The sequence below is a fragment of the Sceloporus occidentalis genome, unplaced genomic scaffold (genome assembly GCF_023333645.1).
Source record: "Sceloporus occidentalis isolate IW3139 unplaced genomic scaffold, rSceOcc1.0.p SCAF_70, whole genome shotgun sequence".
NCBI classification, from domain to species: domain Eukaryota; kingdom Metazoa; phylum Chordata; class Lepidosauria; order Squamata; family Phrynosomatidae; genus Sceloporus; species Sceloporus occidentalis.
In genome coordinates this window covers 847339-869169 of record NW_028317050.1, presented here as the reverse complement: position 1 = coordinate 869169, position 21831 = coordinate 847339, and the positions used below count along the sequence as shown (strand labels likewise).

The 21831-nt window shown below is 42.2% G+C and overlaps 1 protein-coding gene across 1 annotated transcript; it reads right to left on the bottom strand.

The window, feature by feature from the left end:
- Window positions 1-605: 605 nt before the first annotated feature.
- Window positions 606-3372, bottom strand: LOC149286312 (nicotinamide N-methyltransferase-like). The gene is made up of 3 exons (XM_089494224.1): window positions 3225-3372; window positions 1764-1971; window positions 606-1038 (listed from the first exon to the last, which is right to left on the bottom strand). Exons 1-3 carry the CDS (start codon window positions 3370-3372, stop codon window positions 606-608), a joined length of 789 nt encoding a protein of 262 aa, XP_089350350.1.
- Between the last annotated feature and the right edge of the window lie 18459 nt (window positions 3373-21831).

Below are 21831 nucleotides of genomic sequence, written 5' to 3'. Positions count from 1 at the left end.
AGTAACTTTATACTGCATATACAGCGAGTAGGAACATAATATGGCTGCCACCATGTTATACACATGAAAGGAATTTTTGAGACATAGATTTAGCTTATTTTAATATGTAAACACTACAACATTCATAGGAAAAAAAGGATTTTGGGAAACGTGATTTGTTCATTTTACTTTTATCTCTTCTAACCACCTCTTAGGCTCTTACTATTCATGCCATCCATAATAGTTATATGAGGATTCCTTACTTTTTCTAGTAAGGCTACGAGGCTTGCTTTGAATGAGCTACTGGGTAGAAAAGAAAATAGAAAATATGGAAGAGTACTTTAAACTATGTGTAAATCATCAGCCGTGAATGAGTTCCACCCCCTAAAATGCTTCCTTCTTTGGTAGTTATGAAAACACAAAAAAGACTGAAGACCTTTACTATCACTAACTAATGGGGCCAGAACGTTCTGGAGACAAAAAAAATGATAAATTGGAATCTTTCTGGTTCAAGGTATCTCAAGCTACTATGATAATCCAAAATGCTGTCACATTTTCATTGTAGTGTTAGAATATAATTGTTCTTACTGGTTTCTATGTTATACAAAGAAAACAAAATAGGGTGATTACACCTTTGATTTTTGAGCATGAAGAAAGTAAAAGCCTTCGTAATCTGATGTGTCATATGTTGCATCTTCAGGCTTCCCAAAAGTCACCAGCTCGCGGATGGCATAGCCACTTTCACTAAGGGCATTCTTCAAGGAGGTCTCACTTACAGCTAAGGAAAAGACCTTGTTGGCACCCACTTCATAGTAATTGGCTCCAAGGTCGCCTGCTAGAAGTAGGTGGCCCTCAGGTTTGAGAAGATTGGAGAGGTTTTTCAGAGCTGATATATAGGAATCCTGACTTTTACATGCAGCTTCTAAACACACTGCTGCAGTAAGACAGTCAGCTTTGGGCAACACAACAGGCTCCAGAGGGTTAGTTTTACTGACATCACAATGCAAAACCTGCTTGATTTTTCCTCTTAGCGTGTCTTCTTTTTTTCCATAGTCCCCACTGAAACAGAGAATTATTAGTACTACAAATATGATAATGCAATTTAACCTATTACAATATATAATATAACATTAAAGAACAACTTAATTAGATAGCATATGGAATGTTACATTAAACATTAAGGAGCATGGGGTGGGGCACCAGGTGTTCCAGGCAGCTGCCTTGGGTACCTGAATGAGCAAGGTGTGTCTGGTAGTGGCATATTCTTAGGGAGACAGATCCAAATTGATGCCAGTGCTAGGTGGTAACCTTTACTAGGTTACTAGATGGTAACCCCGAAGTGTCACATTTTCCACTGGATTTAGGTTTCAAGAGCTAGTTGGGAAGATTTGCTGAACTCATTTTACCAGCCCACCAAGCTGACGTCTGTTCTTTTTTAAGTCTTACGTGGCCTCCAGAAGTTAGTAAAGCAGTGCATCGGTGTAAGACTTAATATCATGGCATTTAGCTTCACTTCCCACCTATAGTTCTGCACCCACCTACCTATAGCCATAACTCCCAATATAGATATCTTGGACACTTGAAATGTTGGAGTTATGCACATACACACGTATATATGCACTGTTGCATAGGTTTATTTAGTATGCCAAACTGCAAACAAAGTCTTTGGGAAAAGTGATTTTTTTTTTTATAGATACAGTTCACATAAGAATCTACCCACTATGCAATTTGCTTATGTTTTTTTGTGAAGCTATTAGCTACATTATATGAAGTTGGGTACATACCTATTTCCCTCCATATCACAAACGTGCTTTACGATAGATAACCAATCGAATGCATCTGGATCTTTATTCATCCACTTCTGCAGCTCTTTTAGCTCTCTCTGAGTGTACCATGTGACTATAATCTCCGTAAATGATTCTGGGGCCGAAAGAAGCTGGTAAATGGACGGACCTGTGCCAATGTCGATAAGTGTGTTTCCTGTCACACCACCTAGTGTAAGACATCTAGAATTAATTATCTTATAATGATATTCTATACCACATATGTAGGCAAACATAAAGGCTGCTATAAGTAATAACATAACAGCCCCATTTAAAAAAGTACATGACCTTCAGCTAGAATCTGCAATATTGCACCCAACAAAGTCATACATTGTCATTTTTTATAATAGTCATACCTAAATGCTACTACCAAGAACACTGTCTAAAAGTCTAGAAGTCATTTCTAATCACACAGAATTATTCCTCATTTGTAGTTTCATCGGGTTAGACGGAAGGCGAGAATATAGCCTTCAGGGCAATGTTCTGACAACAAAAGAGAGGGACTTTGGAATAAGAAGCTAAGCAGGCAATCCAATAAAGCATTGCAAGAGGCAAAGCAGAGTGCTGGGTTGTATAGCGGGAGGCATTAGTAGCAGGAAGATGGAGGAGGTTCTGTCAATTTACAGATCTCTGGTCAAACTTCGCCTAGAGTGTTGTGTACAGTTGATATATATAGATACATTGGAGAAAGTTCAGAGGCAGGCTATAAAAATGGTGAATGGTTTGCAGGATAAAAATCATCATGAAAGATTACGGGATCTTGATATGTATGGCTTGGAGGAAAGAAGAGAGAGGGGAGATGTGATTAAAATTTAAATACCCAAATGGATTTACCAAAGTACAAGAGGGGATCTTATTTTAAAAGAATAGAAATGTAAGAACCAGAGGTCATAGTCTAAAAACCAGAGGGTCAGAGGTTTAGATGGAATTTAAGAAAGTTTTAATTTACTGAGAGGGTGGTCGATAGAACAGCCTGCCATCAGAAGTGGTAAAGGCTAATACAATAAAGGGATTTAAACATACATACATATGGCTATCCTGAATCTAAAAGCTTTAGAAGGGATGGACCATGTTACCCCGAGGCTAGTCCTAGTTTGTGGCGCAGCTGCCCGCTTTACAGTGTGAAGCTCTGGAGCTTCTTTCATTGTGGAAAATGTAATTGTACTTATGGAGCTGTCCCAGGAAAATCTGGAACACACTTTCACCCTATACACAGGGAGGGCTGGCTCCTTTTGGCGAGCGGGGAAGGTCAAGCCAAGTAGCATTATCAGCCCTTTGCCCCCCTCCACCGGTTTACTTACATACATACTGGCACACATATCTACACACACTCTCATACTTACACAGTGTTGCTATTTTGCTCTCAATTAAAACATGAACTTGAAAACCATGTTTAACTATGAAATATGTCATGAAACTTACCTGAAGTAAACACCCTGTGGAAATTTGCTAGGGTAAACCTCAAGAAATCATCTGCCAAACTTCCTGATCCTAAATGGAAATATGTTTCCAAGTAAAGTCGAGGATCAAACTCCTTTTCATATTCACTGGCTTTAGTGAAGTCAGACATGTTGCTGTTTAGAATTGAAGAGAAGCTGCAAGTTTAATATGTTCCTGTTATCTAAACAAAAGTATGTCTGTGAATGATTTCCAAACTTCTGCTAGAGAAACAGTCCTCCCTTTTCGGCATCTGCCAGGTCACATGCTATATTATGAAACTATGGTATTTGTATCTGCTAGCATTTTATCTTTGATTCCAAGCCAAAGATTTAACCTTTTAGTGTTAAATATTTTTTTTCTTCAAAAGAGCAAACGGAAAACAAAACAAAACAAAAAACAACAAGACTTGAGGGTATAAAGATAGAAGTATATTCTAAAATGCTCTAGTGTACTGACAATCACTGAATGTATGCAGGTCGAGAACCCTGTCAAGGATTTGAGCAACAACTGTGAAGAGTTCTCTGTGAGCTACCAGATTTTATATGTGAAGTGATATAACCTTCATAATAAAGAAAAAATGTATAAAACTAACATTAAAGTATCCTGCAATGCAAATAAATATACAGTATCTCACAAAAGTGGGTATACCCCTCACATTTTTGAAAATATTTTATCATACTTTTTCATGTGAAAACACAAGAAATGACACTCTGCCTGGACTTTCAGTATGACCCTATATGCCTTCATCAGATCCTCTCATGTTCCCTCTTGACTGTAGTATACCAGCTCTATGGATTTCAGTTCTCCACCCAGATCATCTGTTTCAGTTTACCCATATTGTAGAGAAATGTCCCATTCTGTCTATTTCCCTCAAAAATGAGGGCCCCCTTCCAGAAACCAGGGTGTCCTAATCTTAAGAAACATTGCTTGGGTGTCCTCTACCTGGGCTGTCAGCTTATTCATCTAAAAAATTGAATCTTTGTTTTCCAGATCAGAGGCATATCAGGGACCACTGCTTGGGCTATACACATTCTAATAGCCAAACATATCTGCTGAATAAGCTTTTTGGTAGTTTTGAAAGGTGTATTAATTAGTTTGTTCAGTAAAGCCGCTGGGACTTTGGCACCTAGGACAACACTTAAAGAGACCAAATGGACAGAATTGTAAGGCATTTAAATCAGACATTACCTAAACATGAATGGCACCAATTAAGGCTTGTGTCTTTACACAGCAGAAAGAAATGGGCAGACCTTATCATTAAATTATACGTTTCTGTTTATATTTTAAAGTTTCCTCATTCATTTTTGTTTGGAGGAGAATTAGCCCTGTACATGGGGCTGAATGTCTTTAAGCAATGGGATATGATGTCATATTCTGGTACTCAGCAGTTAGGACAGCAGCCGAAAAGGGGGCAACTGGAGGCGCGTCCCCAGGCCTATCCCAGGGTGACTTACTGGTATTGCTTGTGAAAGTGAAGGCTGCAAGTACTGTGCAGGCTTTTTAGAATAAACTGGATTTGGTTTTTGGCAAGTAAAGTGTATGCAGGGGCACATAGTAATTTAAAACTTGTTGATCCAGGGATTGGTCTGACTTGCCACGGTTTTTCCCCTTCATCTGGATCATTGCACTTAGAATTATCTCAAAAATTTTAAACTTGATGTAATATTTCTTACTTTGGTATTTTTGACCCTTAGTTTGTAAAAGTAATCTGAGGCAAACAACTCTCTTCTTAGAAGCACAAATGTGCCACTCCTCCTTTGACCTTTAAACTGAACTATTGTAGCAAATCTAAAACTGATCATTACTAGACTTGTGCATTCGTCTTCGGGCGAACATGAAAACGAGCACGAAGAGGCCGTTTTTTTGTTCGTTCCGAAGGAACGTAGAACAGAATACAGTGCCGGCAAACCGTAGGCGAAGACGAAGACTCACAATCACGAAGAATCGAAGATTCTTCGTGATCGTCTTCGTTTTTGCCGCGCAACCGCCAAAATTTCAAACAGGAGTGATCTGATCCTCGTCTGTCCAATCAGCTCACTCTTGTGACGTAACGCTAAGGGTCTCGTCCAATGCCTGTGCTGCTGTTTTTTGAATTCTGAAGGCGCCTTTATAAGACCAGAGCTTGCCTGAGAGATCCATTCATTTTTCGCTGTGACTGCTTTGGCAACACTGCTGTGCTGCATCCGAGCGTTACAGAGAGAGATTGTTCTGTTCTGTGTGAGACTGGTAAGCCTTAGCCTGCCATTTCTCACTGTGTACTTCATCCTCACTTCAGTGCTACTTAATTAATATATTTAATAATAATAATTTGATTAATTTAATTTTTTTAAAATTAATTTGTCATCAACTTTAGTGTAAGTGCTGTTGAGTTGACAGTGCACCCAGTGCCTCAGTGGCACTGGGGTGCCCTTGCCCTGGGCTGGCACTAGTGCCTATTGCCTGTCCTGCTTAAATAAATTAAATAGAATTTATAAATTACAATTTAATAGAATCTATAATTTAATAGTTCATTATAATATTATATATATATATATATTTGTCAGTCATATATATATATATATACTATAGTATACTAGTGTAGAGTGTACTGTAGACATTCATCTACTAGTGTCTAATTTAAAATCAGTAATATTAATTAATATAATTAATAATTGAATTCATTATAAAATTATATATATATTTGTCAGTTATAGTTAGTAATAGTATACTAGTGTAGAGTGTACTGTAGACATTCAGAACATCTACTAGTGTCTAATCTAAAATCAGTAATATCAATAATTCTCTAATTCTTTCTTATCTTAATAGTTAATTAAATTAGCTATAAATAAAAGTAATAATATTAATTAATTACTACTAGCGTATAGTTCAGCTAATCTTATTAGTACTGGTGCTGCAGCTCTATAGTTTGTGCTTTGTTTTAGCAACAGTAAGAGACCAAGTCAATTTTTCTTAATTAATCTTTCATTTTATTTCATTTGTTTTGCTCACCTCAGTCCATCAGTGAAGTGAACTTGTTGGGCTAGTGAGTGCAGCCGCATAAGTGCTGTGTTTTTTTTTGATCAGCAAGCAGTGACGTTAACTGTTTTGCAAAGATTTTCTCATTTATTTTACATTTTATTTCAATTTTATTAAAAGTACCCTTAGTGTTTTGCTCACCTCAGTCCATCAGTGAAGTGAAAAATTGACTGTGACGAGCTGTACTAAGCAAAGCTTCAAGCTACTAGCTGTAGTACTAAAATAATTCTAATCTTCTTTAATCTTAATCTATAATATATTATAAATAATAATATTCTAATTCATAATCTATAATATAAGTAATTCTAATTCTAAATTCTAATTCATAATCTATATTCTTCTATCTATAATACATAATATATAAGTAAATTAGTTCTAATCTATTAATATTATATAACTTAATATTAATTAATAAATCATATACTGAATCTGATTTAACCTCACTTTAGCTTAGTGGGTTTGAGAGCGTCTGCCTAGAGGTAGACTTATAGTAAGGAAATATAGCTTTAGGCTAGCATAGTGGTAGGCTAAGCTCTTAGGCCCGTGTAAATTCAAATTAAAAATAAAATACTGCTAGTTATTAAATAGTTAATCTTGAGTTAATAATTTCAATAACTTTAGGATTTTGGCAGATTGCACACAGCACAGTGCAGTAGTGCATAGTTTTACTTTTTAAGCAGTAGCACTGAAGAGAACTTCCTCTAATTTTTTTGTCTTTAATTCGTTTTTCCTTTTTTTTATTTTTATTTATTTATTTATTTTTTTATAGTTTTTTAAACACTACACTACACTACACTACACTACACTACACACACAACACAAAATTTGAAATGGATCCTCCTTTTGGGACTAAGGAGGGACAAGCTCCATCTACCACCACCACCACCACCACCAGCACCACCACCAGCACCACCACCAGCTCTAAGATGCAGCCTTTGCGTCAGTCTAGTCGGCCAAGTAGGCCAAGCTCTCGCTTATCATTTGGGGAAGCATTGCTTGAAGGATCATCAAGTAAAGGAAAGGCACCAAAAGCAGGCAGTAGTAGTGCGGCTAGGCCCACAAGCTCTATGGTTTTTTACGGAAAGCCTAAAGCACCAGAAGCACGTTCAAAGTTAAAGGGTAGCACAAGTAGTACCAGCCCAGTGACTAAAAAGAAGTGCCTTTTGCCCCAAGCAGCATCTTCCCCATCCACCAGCAGCATGCAAGGTACCAAGCAGAGCCAAATTAGCAGCAAGACTCAGAGGGGTCCCAAACCAAAGCGATCTCATTCCTTTGTAGGGAAAACCACCACCACCACCACCCCCGCCTCTACCACCACTAGTGCTGCGCCTACTGTTCCCACTGGTACCGCCACGCCATGTCCTCCTAGTACCTCTAGCAAGCCACCAAGTCCTTACAAAATTTTTGTAAAGACAGTTAGAGAGAGGGCTACACATAGTGGAACTCCACCTAGCGAGGTAGCAGAGGAGCCTGAGACTGAGAGGCCAAGTGCAGAGTCTATTCTTCCTGCTCGCACTACTACTAGTCACGAGTCTCACGACGATATCAGTCTTAGCTCCAGCCTAGCAGGAATTCCATTCGATCTGGCTAATGAAGAGCTAGACTATGAGCCAGAGGAAGTAGAGGAGATGAGTGGTCAGGAATCAGATTCCTCAGGGAGAAGTGTCCAAATGACTAGTGCACAATTTTCCCCTGAGCCTCCACCTTCTCCGCTACGATCATCACCATCACCACCACCAGCAGCAGCAGCAAAACCTAGCAAATCTAAAGCAATTAGCAGTCCCACTATGGCCAGTACTGTTACCACCAGTCCCACCACCACTAGTTCTGCCTCTGTTCATCCACCCCGAGCAGTAAGAGCAGCACCCAAGGCACACTCCAAGGCTATGCGCGCCCCAATTTGGGAGCACTTTGAAAATGTTGAAGAAGGGCGCTATGGAAAGTGCAAACATTGTGGGAAGCTAATAAGCAGAGGGAAAGTGTCTGGCCATTTTACCAGTGCTAGCATGAAGCATCACCTCAGCACTCAACACAACGCTGTGCTATTGGGGAAAGATGCAGAGGTAAAACTTAGTGCAGGCAGCATAGCTGGTGGCCGTGGAAAAACCCCAACAGCTTCTTCTTCTGAGCCAATAGCAGCAGCAGCAGCAGCAGCAGCAACTAGTGCTGGCAGCCAGAGACCAAGGCAGGTTGGAGCACTGCATGCCCAGCCCACCCTGGAAGAATTTGGGGCATTCCACTCCAAGAGAACGATGCCCAAACAGCAGGCCAATAAAGTAACGCGACTTATTGGTCAGTTCATTGCTGTTGGAGGGGCATCCTTCTCCATGATTGAAGGGGAGCCTTTCAAACAATTGATGGCGGCTGTGGCTCCACAATACACAGTTCCGTCACGTTCCACTTTCAGCAGGAACATTGTCCCCTCGCTGTATCGGTCCTGTGTTGCAGCAGTGAAAGAGGAGCTTTCCAAGGCTGCTGGTCAGTGTGTTCATTTCACTACAGATTTGTGGAGTGCACCTAGCGCCCAGCATGCCTTTCTTTCTTTGACAGCACACTGGTGGCAGCCCGGTGTGTCTAAGGAAGTTGCTGCAGCAGGCTACCGATCATTCCTTCTCCATGCAGAAGTGATGGATGAAAAGCACACTTCCCAAAATATTCTGCATGCGATTAGGAAAATGTTTAGCCTTTGGGTGGGAGCAGAGGCGGGCACCAATGTTGAAGTTGGTTTTGTGGTAACTGACGGAGGTGCCAATATGGTGAAAGCGCTGCGAGATGGTCATATTGTTGGTGTGCGCTGTGCAGCCCACATCATCCATCTTGTAGTGAAGGCAGCAATGTCAGAAGGAACTAATGTGGCAGCAGTAGTTCTGTCCCGCTGCAGAAAGATCGCTGGGCACTTTCACCATAGTGTTAAGGCTAGCCAACTTTTGAGGGAAGAGCAAGAGAGGTCAGGTCTTCCCGTACACTGCCTACGTCAGGATGTCAGTACACGGTGGAACTCCACGTTAGACATGCTAGAGAGGATTTTGGAGCAGCAGAGGGCAATCCATAATCTTGCCTCAGAGCACAATATTGGGATTACCTCTCCATTGAATAGGGAGGATTGGACAGTGATCGCCCAGCTAGTGGCAGTCCTTAAACACTTCAGGGATGCCACAGAAAATTTAAGCTCAAACACTGCCAGTCTGGCCCAGGTAATCCCAGTGTTCTCCCATCTAGGCAGCAAGATGGATGTGTTCCTTGGAAACCGTGAGGCTGTTCAAGGTGGCACTCTACATCCTGACGTAGCAGCCATAGTCAGGAAGCTGAAGGATCTGCTAAAAGTACACCTTCGCAAGCGAATGGAAGAGAGTCCCGAAATGATGCTAGCGTGCCTTTGTGATCCAAGAATTAAGGGAAAGCTAGCTTTGAAATTCAATGTTCTCAGTAGCTACCGGGAGCAATTGGTCAACAAGGTGCGTGACTGGCAGCGTAAAATGGGAATGCTGTCCGAGGAGGGTGAGGTGCAGGAGGAGGAAGAGATGATGTGGTCTGCTACCCCTAGCAGCAGCATCAGCAGCAGTGCCACAAGCAGCACAACACAGCTGAGTGGAGCAGCTGCGTTTTGGGAAGAGGCACTTGGCAGTATAGTTGGACCATCTGACAGAGCTAGCAGCAGAAAGGAGAGTAGTGCTGCTGAAATGGTCAAACTTTACCTCTGTGAAGTTCCTTCTGCTCCTAATGTTGATCCTCTTAGCTACTGGGATGAAAAGAAGAGTGTGTGGCCTGCACTCTCATGGGTTGCGCAGCAGCTTCTATCATGTCCGCCAACCACTGTTCAAAGTGAGCGCGTGTTTTCTATGACTGGAAACATACTGAGTCCACAGCGCTCACGCATGGCACCTCATCTGATGGAGCAGATTGCCTTTCTTAAATTCAATCTGCCCAAATTGGGTTACCCAGCTCTTAGCTTGGAAAGTTAAATTTTTTCTCTCTAATGTTTAAGGTAGTTTCTCCCCCTGGTTGCACTTGCTGCGGTGTGGCAATGCCTGCTACCTCCGCTGGTGTAGCCAATTTACGCTAGGGCCTAGTGTCTGAGCTCTGTAAGTCCGCTCCCAAACGCCTAGGACTGACAGTCTTTGGATGCTTTGCCCTGGGGTGAAACAGGTGAGTGGGTCGTCAATTGCCCACTCATTCACCTTTTTCCGTTTCCAACGCTGCTGCTGGTGGTGGTGGTGCCAGTATCTTTTGCCAGTTCGCTTCCTGGCTGAAATCATGCCTCAGATGTCCCTAATGGAAAGGGTAGTTTCTCCCCCCTGGTTGCACTTGCTGCGGTGTGGCAACGCCTGCTACCTCCGCCGGTGTAGCTAGCTTATGCTAGGGCCTTGTGTCTGAGTTCTGTAGGTCTGCTCCCAAACGCCAAGGACTGACAGTGCTTGGATGCTTTGCCCTGGGGTGAAACAGGTGAGCGGGTCGTCAATTGCCCACTCATTCGCCTTTCCCAATTCTGCTGCTGCTGGTGGTGGTGCCAGTGTCTCTCTTCAATGCCAGTTCGCTTCCTGGCTAGTGTCATGCCTCGAATGTCCCTGATGGTAAGGGTAGTTTCTCCCCCCTGGTTGCACTTGCTGCGGTGTGGCAACGCCTGCTACCTCCGCCGGTGTAGCCAGCTTACGCTAGGGCCTTGTGTCTGAGTTCTGTAGGTCTGCTCCCAAACGCCAAGGACTGACAGTGCTTGGATGCTTTGCCCTGGGGTGAAACAGGTGAGCGGGTCGTCAATTGCCCACTCATTCGCCTTTCCCAATTCTGCTGCTGCTGGTGGTGGTGCCAGTGTCTCTTCTCTGCCAGTTCGCTTCCTGGCTAGTGTCATGCCTCAAATGTCCCTTATGGTAAGGGCAGTTTCTCCCCCCTGGTTGCACTTGCTGCGGTGTGGCAACGCCTGCTACCTCCGCCAATGTAGCCAGCTTACGCTAGGGCCTTGTGTCTGAGCTCTGGAAGTCCGCTCCCAAACGCCAAGGACTGACAGTGTTTGGATGCTTTGCTCTGGGGTGAAACAGGTGAGTGGGTCGCCAATTGCCCACTCATTCGCCTTTCCCAATTCTGCTGCTGCTGCTGCTGGTGGTGGTGCCAGTGTCTCTTCGATGCCAGTTCGCTTCCTGGCTAGTGTCATGAATCAAATGTCCCTAATGGTAAGGGCAGTTTCTCCCCCCTGGCTGCCTCTGTCTGCGGTGTGGCAACGCCTGCTACCTCCGCCGGAGTGGCCAGCTTACGCTAGGGCCTTGTGTCTGAGCTCTGGAAGTCTGCTGCCAAACGTCTAAGACTGACAGTGTTTGGGTGCTTTGCCCTGGGGTGAAACAGGTGAGTGGGTCGCCAATTGCCCACTCATTCGCCTTTCCCAATTCTGCTGCTGCTGCTGGTGGTGGTGCCAGTGTCTCTTCGATGCCAGTTCGCTTCCTGGCTAGTGTCATGAATCAAATGTCCCTAATGGTAAGGGCAGTTTCTCCCCCCTGGCTGCCTCTGTCTGCGGTGTGGCAACGCCTGCTACCTCCGCCGGAGTGGCCAGCTTACGCTAGGGCCTTGTGTCTGAGCTCTGGAAGTCTGCTGCCAAACGTCTAAGACTGACAGTGTTTGGGTGCTTTGCCCTGGGGTGAAACAGGTGAGTGGGTCGCCAATTGCCCACTCATTCGCCTTTCCCATTTTTCAATGCTGCTGCTGGTGGTGGTGGTGGTGCCAGCATCTCTTCTCTGCCAGTTCGCTTCCTGGCTAGAGTCATGCCCAAAATGTCCCTAATTGTAAGGGCAGTTTCTCCCCCCTGGCTGCCTCTGTCTGCGGTGTGGCAACGCCTGCTACCTCCGCCGGAGTGGCCAGCTTACGCTAGGGCCTTGTGTCTGAGCTCTGGAAGTCTGCTGCCAAACGTCTAAGACTGACAGTGTTTGGGTGCTTTGCCCTGGGGTGAAACAGGTGAGTGGGTCGCCAATTGCCCACTCATTCGCCTTTTCAATGCTGCTGCTGGTGGTGGTGCCAGCATCTCTTCTCTGCCAGTTCGCTTCCTGGCTAGAGTCATGCCCAAAATGTCCCTAATGGTAAGGGCAGTTTCTCCCCCCTGGCTGCCTCTGTTTGCGGTGTGGCAACGCCTGCTACCTCCGCCGGAGTGGCCAGCTTACGCTAGGGCCTTGTGTCTGAGCTCTGGAAGTCTGCTGCCAAACGTCTAAGACTGACAGTGTTTGGGTGCTTTGCCCTGGGGTGAAACAGGTGAGTGGGTCGCCAATTGCCCACTCATTCGCCTTTTCAATGCTGCTGCTGGTGGTGGTGCCAGCATCTCTTCTCTGCCAGTTCGCTTCCTGGCTAGTGTCATGCCTCAAATGTCCCTAATTGTAAGGGCAGTTTCTCCCCCCTGGCTGCCTCTGTCTGCGGTGTGGCAACGCCTGCTACCTCCGCCGGAGTGGCCAGCTTACGCTAGGGCCTTGTGTCTGAGCTCTGGAAGTCTGCTGCCAAACGTCTAAGACTGACAGTGTTTGGGTGCTTTGCCCTGGGGTGAAACAGGTGAGCGGGTCGCCAATTGCCCTCTCATTCGCCTTTCCAATTTTTCAATGCTGCTGGTGGTGGTGGTGGTGGTGGTGGTGCCAGCATCTCTTCTCTGCCAGTTCGCTTCCTGGCTAGTGTCATGCCTCAAATGTCCCTAATTGTAAGGGCAGTTTCTCCCCCCTGGCTGCCTCTGTCTGCGGTGTGGCAACGCCTGCTACCTCCGCCGGAGTGGCCAGCTTACGCTAGGGCCTTGTGTCTGAGCTCTGGAAGTCTGCTGCCAAACGTCTAAGACTGACAGTGTTTGGGTGCTTTGCCCTGGGGTGAAACAGGTGAGTGGGTCGCCAATTGCCCACTCATTCGCCTTTTCAATGCTGCTGCTGGTGGTGGTGCCAGCATCTCTTCTCTGCCAGTTCGCTTCCTGGCTAGAGTCATGCCCAAAATGTCCCTAATGGTAAGGGCAGTTTCTCCCCCCTGGCTGCCTCTGTTTGCGGTGTGGCAACGCCTGCTACCTCCGCCGGAGTGGCCAGCTTACGCTAGGGCCTTGTGTCTGAGCTCTGGAAGTCTGCTGCCAAACGTCTAAGACTGACAGTGTTTGGGTGCTTTGCCCTGGGGTGAAACAGGTGAGCGGGTCGCCAATTGCCCACTCATTTGCCTTTCCCATTTCCTTTTCCATTTCATTATTTTCCTTCTGATACACAACCAACCAAACATAACACACACAATAACACATATAACACATATAACACACAGTGACATCACACATAACACACATACACACACACTTACAATGCACAAAACACAAGGACCTTTTCCTTGTTATTTGCCCTGGCCTTCACTCACTAATAGCATTACATTAACACTATAACTCACACTTCACCCTATAACATTTTTCCATCCACATACCTGCCAACAGACCCAACTTTTTCAGGGACAGTCCTGCTTTTTTCCAGTCCTGTCCCATCTAATTTAGCTAAACTAGGTATGCAAAATGCAAATACACATAGGTAGTTATAGCTCGGTAGGTAACGCTACTATAAACATTTAATAAATATAATCAAGTACTAAATAATAAATCTAACTTTAAAATACATTTAAATAAACCCCTATTTTTTTTAAAAAAAAAACATTAAAATTAAATTATTATTATTTAGACATAATCCATCTTTAACCAAACCAGTGCACTGCTACTAATCTTAAACATAACCGTACATTAACCCTAAGCTATTTTTTAGTTCTTGTCCAACATTTTTCCATCAGCATACCTGCCAACACACCCAAGATTTTGGTGGACAGTCCTGCTATTTTCCAGTCCTGTCCAATAAGTAAGTTGGGTTGTTGCAAAGTATGCCATTGTAAATAGGTAGCAAATGTTAGGCATGTAAAGTGGTCCAAAATCAATTTAAAAATGTAAAATATTCCCTATTCTTTTATTAAACATCTATGGACAGTACACCTCGGTATGTGTGTGCAACTCTATTGGTCGTTTCGGCAGGGGGCTCGCCTGCCATCAACGAATGAAGTGCATTCTGCAGTTCTGCAATTCACTCATTGATGCCAGACCAGCCCCCTGCCGAAACGACCAATAGAGCTGCACACACGTACCTTCACGGCAGCTGCTGCTGCTGTGATGTGTTATTAACCCCGTATTAACCCCTGCTAGGCAACCAGGAGGAAAACGAAGATTAAACGAGCACGAAGAATGTCCGCGAATATTCGCCCGAAGAGAAGACAGGAACGGGCGAATATTCGCGGAATACGAAGATTTTTTCTTCCCTGAAGACGAGCACGAAGACGAACACGAAGAGCCCCCTGGTGCCCAAGTCTAATCATTACATGAGCCTGAGCAGCTCAGAGTGATAAATATTCTTACTACAAAAAAGCAAAAAAAACAAACTAGATGTTGAATACACATTCTACCAATATTATGATCAAAGTAAAATAAAAACCGGATCAAATATGAATCAGACAAATTCTTATCTTTTAATTTTCGTACATCAAATTTCATTTCCTGCCCTTTCAGTTCTAATGAAATTTGAAAAGCTTTTTCCATTTAGATACAAAATTAATTGTCACTCACCATCATTCACTCTCTCTCACGTTGTCTCACACTCTCTCTCAATGCCTCTCTACCTTCTCTGCTGTTTCTTTGTCCCCTGTCTCCTTTTCCACAACTGTGTTTCTTCTTGTTCTTCTGTCTTCTTTCTTCTGTCCTTGTCTGGTTATCCCCAATATCAGCTCCATAATCCAGGGAACTTCCACCCTTTTAAGGAAGAAGCTGGATAAAAGGAGCTGAGACCGTGGAAAAGTGGACAAAGACAGAAGAAAGAAGACAGACTTTTTTTTATTGAAGTAAAGAGGAGAAAACAGCTGCTGCCAACATCAATGAGCAGTCCCCTCCCCAAAACAAAAAAATATAAAATGCACAATTAATCAATCAGATGTATAATGTTTCGCAAACTTGCATCAGATTAACAGTTTTATAACATATTTCCAGCAGCATTTATCATTAGGAGGGAGTTCTCCTGATGTTGCACAAGATATCAGGCTGTAGACAACTTGGCTTGTTTCCTTTGATAAGGAGCCAGCATTCTGGGTGCAAGCTGACTGACTAAATATGACTACAGTCACACAACAAATTGTTCCATTTAATGAGATACTTCCAGCTGTATCACAGGAATGATCTCTTTGTGTAAAACGTATCCCCCTGCCCTCTTTCCATACTTTTATCCCGACTGGGGAGGGAAGGGTTCACGTATACAATAAAGAGAGATCAGGCGTTCATTGTTGTCCTTAGTTGACATGTTTGTTCCACCAGTTTTTTCACTGTTCTCTTGTTTTGCATCGAAGCACTGAACCTTGAGGCTTCAAAGAACAAAATGGCATCTGTGTTTTAGTTTTTATGATTATCATGGCTTTAGGACCACTGTTCTTTTGCCAGTTTAGCCTGGATTGGTTGTTAGAAAAACAAAAATGTGTAGGTAAAGTAGTCTTTGAACATTTCATATAAAATGGCTGTTTGTCTGTACTATCCTTTACATTACTGTATGTCCAAATGGATGTCCATAGGGTGTCCCAACCCACTTTTCCTTGTGCTCCCAGGTCCTCAGTTGTTGGTCTACTTGTCTGGAGAATGAGATTTTTGTTTCATTACGATACTCAATCAATGTGAGGAAGCACAGAAGTGACATTGGTGAGGTGGAGTCAGTTCTATCCGGTATCAAAGTCAGCTCCATGTAGGCCCTGCAAAGTGTGACATCGTGAAACGCGGACATCTAGTTCTGCTGACAGGAAGCATTGTCACCTGCCTTGAAATGAAGCCTTGAGTGTGGCTAATGGCCACATGGTTAACTATGAGTGCTGCATGTTGTGTGAGTACATAGCTCACATAGCACACAACCTTAAAAGAATGAAAGGCATAAAAATTGAGATTCCTGGGGTGCTGTTAGAATAATAAGGGTGCGGGCGCTCCCCTTTCTGTATATTTCTTTGCCGTACATATTTGCACAAACCTTAGGGTTGAGCACCCCCTCTTGCCACACAGGAGCCTCATTAAAATACCTGCGAACTCTCCGTGTTTGACCCAGAGATTGCCGGTTGAGCACTGCTTCTCCGGGTCAAGACCCGAATCCTCCGGGTCGCGGGAGCGAGGTCGTGACATGCCCCGTTACCCGCCTATTTTTAAATGTGGGTGTTTCCCGCTGCCATCAGCAGGAACGCCCCTGACCTCAGCGGGAACTCCCATTAGCGTCAGCGGAACCTCAGTCCGGGCCGCGTCCCGCAAGATGTTCCCAGGTATGCTCATTAATGGTGTCCAGAGAAGGCTTTAAATTGTGAGAGTCTCTTTTGGGTTAAAACGCAGTCCCACTGATTCAGCTTCTTGGTAAGCAATACAGCCATGAAAAATTAGACAGGACTTTCCAAACTCGGGGTATTTTGGCGTAGTGTCGGGCTAAGCAATGTTTATGGTATTCGCTGGGTATGCTCTGAATTCTTGCTGTGTCTTTTGTGAGTGCATATCTATAAGTACCGTGCCTTTCTGAATTACATCTTCTTGTAATACTTGTCCTAAAGTGTTGTGTTCTCATGCATGCTGTTTGTAGATGCTGTAAATGTTATGTCAAGTGTGGTCTTGTATGGGTGTTGTATGGATGCATGTCTGTGTTCTTGTGAGTGTCTGCTCAGGGAGTTGTGGCATGTCATAAAGTTTATTACCCCCGATTTATGTTAATGTTTTATTCTGAAGGTCGAGGGCCAGTCTCTCATGCTGTTGATTTTTGAGGCCGCCGGGATTCATAAGAGCAAAACAGACTATTGCGCCACAGAGTTTGCAGTCACTATGTAGTCTGAGAATAACCTAAAAGTATTTTTTTAATGCTTTAAAACCAAATGGTGATTTATTGTAAGTATGTGCACCAGCCATGGCTTGTAATGCGTCATGGAGTTTTTTCTTTATAGGGTGAGTGAAACATGAGTTTTCTTGCAACCTCAGAGATGGCCCTTTGTTGGTGATTTTATTAAAAAAAGTTTTTCATCAAGTTCCTCAATGGGTTTAATTTACTAAAGTTGGAGCTGTAACGAGACCTATGGTTTGGACTCATTTTGCATTTGGCTATTTTTTTGCTATAAGGGCTGAGCTGGCCCTGCATAATAGTTCGATAAGTGAGGAAAACTGGGAGAAAACTACAACTCTGACACCAACTCCCTCTTTAGTGAATAAACCTCAATGAAACAGAAAATGTGTGTTGTACTTTACCAACAATAACAGTGCTGGGAAGTTTGTAGCTTAATGATAATACAAGACCCATGCATCTAAAAAACATCCACAAAAGATAGAGCGACACCTGGTGTCAAGTATAGATATAACACCCACAGAACTTCCCCTTAACACAAAGTTGTATTGGTTACTATTATTTTTTTCTAAACTTTTTAAAGGTTACAGAAAAACACATGCAGTAATGACTAATAAAAAAATATACATGTACACAAAGCCAAGCATTAGAAGTCAGCACCTGAAATGTACCTGTTGAGAAGCAAAGATTATATATGCATGTACTGTATGACTGTATATTTTTGTTTATATAGTACTAATAGATGTTATCAGAGCTTCATAGTTTACAATATAATAAAATTAAGCTACAATAATGTCATATAATGTACCCTCATATAAAGTATACATATATAAATATATACATTTTGGTACATTATGCAATTTATATGAAGCCCCAAAAACAAGGCCAGACCCCTCAGGAATCGAATGAAAACAAAGGGAAAAGCTCAGAATCTCGGAACATGGGTCCACATTCACTCTCACACTCTCTAAATGTTTTCCTACCTTCTCTGTCGACCACTTCCGCTTCCTCGTCTTCTTCCGCATCTTCTACCTTATCTCTTCTTCTTTCTTTGTCTGTATTTCCATCAAAATGGTGGCACTGCGGTAATGTCCTCCTCGATCCTCCAGTCGGGGCACAGGATGTCACCGCCAGGGCAGCCATATTGCCCTCAGTTCATATATAATAATAAGACCTTCCTTACAACTACTTGAACATGTTTTGAGCAGCAGCAATATTACAGTGAGGTTACTTATCATCACATTATGTGACCCCACTATGCACCTGCCTCCACGTCTTCTTGAATAATTTTGGACTGGCCTGGTGGATTGCCACTGATTGTGAGGTATTTCTAAAATCAAGGCTACCTACTGATTGATTTTTACTTCTCTTGAGGAAGCCAAACCGGCAAAACGCGTCAGAAGAACTCTGTTGGACTTGTTCTTCAGTTGAATTATTGCGGACTTTCTGGCATTACGAGCTCGCATGCACACTATTCATGTTGTGCATTTACTAACTGTGAGTGCAATTTTACCATCCATACTTGTTTTTGCCTAAAGATACTGCACTATTTTAGTTTGTTTTTTATAGACTCTCTATGAAGATTAATAAAAGGAATCTTTCTACCACACATTGATGGGTCTGAAGCATCTATATTGTTTGTGAGTGCAATTATAACACAAATCACATTTATTGTTGGTTATACACTCTGCACTATCATTAGATTATTATTTTTTCCTATATGTATCTGCGCCCCAATCATCTGTCTATTGGTATATTTACACCTTGAGGAAGAGTGTCTTTTTTGGGCTGCTGCAGTCATCTGGGAAGTATTGTGGAAGTATATTATAATTATTTTTCACTTACACTTGCGAGCACAAGAATTTGGTTTATAATAGTCTTTTAAAATCAAGGCTCTTAATATTTTTGCAGTATAGGAAAGTTCAAGGCAAGGCAAGGTAATTCCCTGGGGCCCCCAACTTCACCAAGCAAAGTGAGACCTTTGCCCCCAAACAGCTTGTAAGTACCTCGTTTGCCCCCAAACAGCTTGTGAGTGCCACCTTTGCCCCAAGCAGCTAATCAGTGCCCCCAAGCAGCCTGTCTTTGCCATCTTTGCTCCATCTTGTCAGTGCCTCCAAACAGCTTATCTTTGCCATCATTGCGCCTTGCCCCCTCCAACATACACTATGGTACACAAATGTAAACACACTTACACAAATTATTATTAAAACACACACACTTCCTCTTACACCACTCATGCTAACACACAATCCCCCTAACACCACTTAACTACTGTTAAGGATTTAGGTATAATTGAAGACAGAACTAATTGAAGACTTAACTACAGTGCAAAATGCCATCCGGCAGCCGGAAAGGCCAATAAGAAATTGCCATGTATAAAACAGGGTATGGATTCAGAGTAGGAGGATTGCATCTTGACCTCACCTTGAAAATGTGGTGCAATTCTGGGAACCAGTACTTAAAAAGGACATTAGTATAGTATAGTAGGTTGAAAAAAGACTTCAGTCCATCAAGTTCAACCTTTCACACATACCTAGTTCTAAAATTGATCCAAAAGAACTTTTAGGGGGCGGCCTATATACGGGGGCGGCCTATATCCGAGCCAATACGGTACGTACAGGGCCCATATAAAGAGCACTGCATTGACCTGTTCATTAACAGAAATTTACAAAGAACAACATGCCATCCTCTGAGACAGGAAGAGCAAACATTTACAAAAGGTATTCTTTACAGTAAGAGCAATAAAGGTATGGAATTCACTGCCAAGAGAGGTGGTTCTATTAAATATATGCCTTCAAAATGGCCTAGATATTTCTTTTTTTTACAAACGCAGAACATACAGGCTATAAATGATAGAATAAACATTAATATTTTACAGCTTCTTGATCCAAGGAGAAATCTGGAGTCAAGAAGGATTTGTTTCCCTAGGTGGCAAAAAAATAGCTTAATTGTTTTTTGTTTTTTTTCCTTCTTATGGATCACAAGCAGGAAGGATATGTAGAAGGGATGAACTTGATGGGCTATGCATCTAAACATTGGTATGAAAAAGAAAGTCGTATCTGTCATTTAAACAATGCTCAATTTGAACGGATATACTAAAACTGAAAAAGATGAACTGTGGCTGAACAGTTGTCGTAAAAATGCTCCAGATGTAGAAAGGGTTAACATATAAAATTCTTGCATTAATACAACATGGTAAACAATAGCCAGAGGACCGAAACATATTGATTAATTTAAGGAATTTACGTAAATATCTGTGAATCCCCCAACTCAAATCATACAGATATTTTTTATTTGTGCAAATCTTTTATACGGGAGTTTTGTAAATGCATTCATATTTTGGCTTGAAGGTCTTGGTTTCTAAAAAAATTCTCAAAGGAGCCATTTGGCCACTTGGTGTCACTGATGCACCGTATTTTTACCCAACATTTAGTTTTCTTAAAATTTTCTCCGTTTCAACATGGACAAAAATCTAATCAGCAGTATATTTCCTGATAAACGTAAACTGTTATAGTATGTCAAATTCTGTAGTTAAATAAAGTGGTTAACATATTTTTTATGTAACTGTGATAAGTCTAAGTCGTGTAAGCGTCAATGTTTTTACATTTTAAAATGCTTGAATCAAGTGAGCTACATCTTTCTGTGTCTGAATCCTGATCTGGCTAAAATGCCACGGTCCCTAGTTAAGGTACTCAACATTAGGACCCTTATAGAAGCATAGTTAGGCTTAATTCTAACTATAATGGCTAATATATAGCCACATAGTGTGGTAGAATACCCAATATTTTTGCTTTGTATATTTGCAGGTTCTGAGCAATCCTTAGGATTGAGCAGCACCTCCTGCCACAGAAGAGTCTCATTAATGGTGTCCAAAGAAGGCTTTAATTTGTTTTAAGAGTCTCTTTTGATCCCTCCATAGTAGTATATGCATAATCTAGCTATATTCTAATCTTTTGTTGCATTATGTGAGTGGCCTGTACTGTGACATATCTCCAAACGGCATTGGATTTCATTGGTAGCTAAACCCAACAAAACAACATTTTGCAGAAGAATGAAAACTGGGTTAAGTAACTAGTTTTAACTGAATATTTACATATTTTTATGTTATAAATCAAATGGAATTAACTTTTTCCCCTTACGTTGAAAGGCAAATACCTGACACAATACCTTTGACACAACACAGATGAAATCATTTTCACTGGAACACTTATGGAGATGGCAAATAAAAGACTAAATGATAATACAAGGAAGATAGCTTTTTGAATAGTCTGGATGGAAAAAAATAGTCTAAATTATCTAAGGTAGGCATAAAAAAGTGTGAGAACACAAAGAAATTCAAGCTTTTCAGTGAGTAAAAATGGCATTCAAGATGTGAATACAGAAAGTATTGATGCTGGATGAAGAAAAAAACCTTTAAATATAAGAAAAGAGACAAACTGAATTTTCAGATTGTTGCTTAAAATGTTCCACTTTATGAGGCTTTAGTTTTTCCTTCATAAATATGGCCTTTTTTTCAGGCAACATGGCGGAATAAAATCTACCGTTCTTCCACCTCTGGACTCCTCTTTTCACCATACGTGGGAACTCTCTGGGCTTGACCCAACGTCTCCAGGTCACCTTTTTTTCTGATGTATAGTATATGCTGTGTGTCATTTCTGTAGTTGATTAACCAATTTCTGGCTACCATGACAGCATGTTACATCACATATACAGTAGCGATGTGG

Excerpts from the sequence above, each read along its gene's own strand:
- LOC149286312 (XM_089494224.1), bottom strand. The coding sequence starts at position 3,372 with ATGTCTGACTTCACTAAAGCCAGTGAATATGAAAAGGAGTTTGATCCT. Across the intron at positions 1,972-3,224 it reads CCACAGGGTGTTTACTTCAG|GTGGTGTGACAGGAAACACA; the intron begins GTAAGTTTCATG and ends GTCTTACACTAG. Across the intron at positions 1,039-1,763 it reads TGTGATATGGAGGGAAATAG|TGGGGACTATGGAAAAAAAG; the intron begins GTATGTACCCAA and ends TCTCTGTTTCAG.